At 42.7% G+C, this 4,909-nt stretch overlaps 1 protein-coding gene across 1 annotated transcript; it reads right to left on the bottom strand.

Moving 5' to 3' along the window:
- Nucleotides 1-954: 954 nt before the first annotated feature.
- LOC141837326 (disease resistance protein RPS2-like) lies at nucleotides 955-3,597 on the bottom strand. Its single transcript, XM_074724750.1, has one exon. The coding sequence runs from the start codon at nucleotides 3,595-3,597 to the stop codon at nucleotides 955-957; it is 2,643 nt and encodes an 880-aa protein (XP_074580851.1).
- Nucleotides 3,598-4,909: the final 1,312 nt, after the last annotated feature.

Below are 4,909 nucleotides of genomic sequence, written 5' to 3'. Positions count from 1 at the left end.
CGTCTCGCACCAAAAGAAGATATATTGAGCGAGAGAAGAGAGAGAGAGAGAGACAGACAGGTCGGCGTAACGGAGAAGGGATGAGGGACGGAGGGATCCCGTGTAGGGTAGCGTCACGTTCCATCCACGTGCCGTGTCCAGTTTGATGGTGCTGAATTTGACACTCTATCAAATTGCATAATTTCATAATACTCATAAACACTTCACACGATGTGGCATGCCAAATAACCCTTTCGCTGGAGCCCATACAAAGATGACCGAACCGATTATTATCCAAAATCAACGTAAACCTTTTTTTTTCCAGTTGTCAATATATTTTGATCGAAATAATTTGACGTCCTAAAAGAGTATTGATTTTAAAGCTTTTTGATAAGTTATTTAGTTGAAAAGGATGAAAATAAAAAGAATTCATATACTGTATTACATCTTTTATTATTAGTCTTTTTAAAATTGTTTATGCTTTTTCAAATCATATCAAATGTATTATTATATATCTCTACTTATCTTCTAAAACTATCATGTATGCTTAATTTTGAGCCCTTTTTGCAACTGAATTCTATCTAAAGAGTTTAAAGGAAAGCTCACAAGTTTTGATTTTCAAAAGGAGAAAAAGGATATTTTAGAAAATATTATATCCTTTGTAAATATAAGGATAAATAAACACAATAATCGGCTTAATACTAGCAAACATAAGAAAAAGTCCAAAAGACAGAAACGGAAGTTTTAAACGTAGCATTACAAGAAACGTCTGTTGAAGCTTGAGATATTCAAGAAAAGATTTGAACAAAACAATCTGAAATTGAAGATTACAAGGTCGTGCACAGATGACACTGAATTATTAAAACATGGTATCCCACGACTTCTTATAAGAGACACCACTAATGATAGCTTAGCAATAGCTTCGAACACACATGATTACAAGCTTAATAAAAACCCTACGCTCTTCCACTCTGCCTACAGAGGTTTGAAGAGGTTCTCAAAAGACAATTTGGTCAAATCATCCTCCCATTCCAATTCATCCCACCATGCTCTTTCGCCTCTGACACTGTTCAGCTTCCCACAGGACAGATTAAGCCTGGTTAGTTTAGGGCATTCTTTAATCTCAATGCTCTCCAACGAGGAAAATGCCAATGTTCGACTCTCATCACTCAAACTCTCAAATTTTGGCAGCCGCTTGAGCACTATACGTTTGAGAGCAGGGAAGATGGCGATCTCCTCGCCATCGTTTGTTCCGACGTCCAATTTTATTAACCGAGCTATCTCCTTACAGTTCTCAATTCTTAGTGTTCGAAGATTTTCAAGGCACCCAACGGCCCTGCAGACAAGGGAAGCCTTTGGAAGATGGGAGAGGTGCAGCTCCATTAGCTTCGAAAGGGCAGTGCCCTGAATTGCAAACTCTTCCAGTTCATTCATTGCGTGTACTCGCAGCTCCATAATGTTTGGCATGCTTTCCTGAGGGAATTCTGTCGACGGAATGTCGAGCCGCGTCAAGCCTCGGCAATCCTCTACTTGAAGCCAATGCATGGACGTCGTTAACCTCTCTGACTCGAATAGTCTCCGAAGGGAAGTTACTGTGCTAATGGCGATTCCGAGAACCTTCAACTTCGTCAGGACTTCCAGCTCTTCGAGATAAGCTTCCTCTTCTCCCGATGGTTCCGCCCTCCACTGGTTGTAGCCGTCGCACATCTTGAGCCACCGCAGTTCCTGAAGCCTCGACATGAGTTGGTCAGGGATCCGTCTCAAGCGTGTCGTTGATGAACATGCCAAGTACCTCAGGTTCACCAAAGCCCCGAGCTCCCTCGGCAGGGACGTGATTTTAGTGCCTGATAGGGTGAGAAATTGCAGGAGTGTCAGATTGCAAATCCCTACAGGAATTTCTTCTATGGGATTGTCTTGCAGATCTAGGATCTTGAGCTTCGGCATCAGCGAGAAAAAACCATTTGGAATTTTCCTGAGAAGATCGTTGTATCCAAGATCAAGGTAAGTCAAGTCTGGAGCTTGAGGCGCCTCCGGTAGACCTCTTATCTTGTTCTGACCAAGCGCGACTCTCTCTGCAACCCTCCATTTCTCAGCTGTTGGTGCTTCTGTTAGTCCATCTCCATAATGCGCCAACCATTTGCTTCCCTTCTTCCCGCATTCCCTTCCCACCCACAGAATCATGGCTCGAGTCATCGGGTGCATTTTGAATCTATCACTTTCAATTGGTTTTTCTGATGCACAGCTTTTGCCATCAATTCTTTGTATCAAAGAGGATGAACTCAGCATTCCGAGCAAATAGTGTGTCTCGTTCGCAGCATCCCAGACATTGTTGAAGTCATCTATGATCCCTTCCCCGATCCATAGCTTCCTGATGAAATAGTTGTCGACGAGACATCCTTCCGGCACCAGAGAGAAATAGGAGGCGCATAGCCGATCCCTGTCGGTAAGAAGGCGATCGTAGCTTAGCTTAAGAGGATGCAGAACGCGTTCTTCCATACCTGGAAGCTGGAAAGGAGCGTCCCTCATGAGGTTGACGGCGTGCATCCACTCTTGGACGGTCTTCTTGTTGGCCATCGTTTGGGCGACGACGACGAGCGCCGCCGGCAGGCCGCCACACTTCTTGGCCATCACTTTAGCAATTCTGATTACGCGTTCATCAGCGTCGCCGGGTTCAAGCCTTGCATTGAATCTGAAGAGCTCCCAGGCGGCTTCCTCTTTTACGCGCTCCATCCTAATCATCCTCTCCACTCTCATGTGGCTGCAGACGTCCTCTATCCGTGTGGCAACGATGATCTTGCATCTGGATTCCGGCTCCGGAAATGGAATTCCCACGGCTCGATAATCCAAAGGCTCCCATAAATTGTCGACTATCAGCACAAATTTTAAATGGCTCAAGACGCGGAATATGTTGGCGGCTCTGTCCGTCTGGCTCACACCGTTTTGCCATGTCAGGTTCAGTCGGGCGAACAAAAACTTGTGAAGCTCCTCCACTTTATGCTCAGTCGATGACTCGAGGAAGATGATGATAGCCAGGTACTCCATTTCGTTCTCCAGGTAATTGTTGAACTCCCTCAAGAGTGCGGACTTGCCGACGCCGCCCATCCCATGGATCCCGATGCAGGTCACGCTGCCATCGCTCGCGTGTCGCCGGAGATCCTCGAACGCCGTCTCCATCCCCACCGTTTGTTGATTATGCATCTTGATGAAGCGGACCAGATTGTGGCGGTGGACCACCTCCGGCAAGTCTCTCTGCTTCAGCTCCCGAGCAGACGCGAGAGCTGCCTCGGCTCTTCTCCGAAGCTTGACGCTGGTACAAATGTTGGCCGGAAAGCGGCAAAAACACTTTGCCATTCGCTCGTATTTGGCGCGAATTTGCTCCGCTTCGCCAGCTACTTCTTCGACGGTGCTAAGCCAGCCAAGCACCTCGTTGCGGGGCGTGAGGCCTTGCCTCATCGTTGCTTCCACCTCTCGCTTGACGTCTTCGCTTTTGCTCTTCAGCTGGCTCACCTCTCCAGCCAGAGAGCTCAGAGTCTCCTCGTAGGACACGACATAGTTGCATGAATCGGAGGTGCAATCCTTGAAGCAACCGAGGGCCTGTGGAATGCCGGAAAAATACATCATTTTGTGAAGGAATTTTAGAGGATGATCGAGGAGAGGAAGGAGAGGAGTGACGATTTAAAGACGATTTAAAGACGGCAGCACCGATCATTATTATATCTATTTCATGCTTAATTATACTCTACCAGCAAAGCTTAATTTACTTAAAGATGAATTACTGAAGAAGCAAATCGGATAAGAGTTGAGATTTTTTTTCATTAGGTGGAATTAACAAGAAGATGGATTCCTAATCCATTTTTAAATTGATTTTGTCTCCCATTTTGATCCACTTAAAATTAGCAGGAATGATTTTTTTTCCCCTCCGTCGAAGTCTCAACTTCACTTCTCAATGTATGACGCACGTTTCTTGTTTAACTCGGTGTGCAATGTATGATGCTCGCTCAGTGACAAAAAAAAAAAAAAAGAATCCGTTTGGCTTCTTCTTTAGGTGATTTGCTCATCGAGTTGGCCCATGATGATTAATTAATAGACTAAACGAGGACTAATGATAGACATCGGGTGCTTAAGTCTTGGTGAAACTTTAGAAAAAACCTTGGTGTTAAATTGTATATGCATTTGCATTTGTCATTGCTTACTTATATAGTGAATGTTTTTTTATTACATAAGGAAGTAGTGAGATTTTTAAGACAATATCTTCCTCCATTGTGATCAATTGTAATTTTTCAATTTACTTTTTCACAGATGGTTATGGGTCCACTGGAGTGATAGATTTCACTTTTTACTAAAAAATGAGATTTTCAAATCATTTGAAAGGTGGTTAGGAATATAATTGAAGAGTACATACCTACATAGAGTCTGAATTATTGTAAGTATGGACTGTTTTTAAGGGTAGTTGCATAGTCTGCTTTGAAAATCAAGAACTAATTTGATATAAATTCAAAAATAAAAATTTGAGAAGTTATGAGTTTTTTAATATCAAAATATTTAGAAGAATAGTTTGTTTTTGTGTTATTTTCTTAGAAAAATGGCTTTCGCTCAGTGGTTGGGACAATTTCCTATTCTACTCTCATCGTCTCACGCCAAGAGTTTAGCCGTAGAGGTCGTTTCATAACCACTAATTGAGTCTTGGTAGGTTAAATTAACAATAGGGAAAAGAAATAAATGTAAAAGAATAGTTGAAAATATTTTGCCACCTAACGTAGCAAGACTGCAATAGAGTCAGTCATTCTTTATCTTTTTTATTGCCTATGAATTTTAGATAAAATTTAAGATTTTGACTCGTAGGATTTAGGTCAATACTTTTCCTCTATGCTCAAATGTTTTATCTTGCTTGTGATTTTTTTTTTCAAATAAGAAATGGATTATATAATGC

Source organism: Curcuma longa, chromosome 11 (genome assembly GCF_044706935.1).
Source record: "Curcuma longa cultivar G26 ecotype Majalengka, Jawa Barat chromosome 11, ITB_CL_G26_1.1, whole genome shotgun sequence".
Lineage (NCBI taxonomy): Eukaryota > Viridiplantae > Streptophyta > Magnoliopsida > Zingiberales > Zingiberaceae > Curcuma > Curcuma longa.
This window is presented reverse-complemented; position numbering and strand designations above follow the sequence as displayed.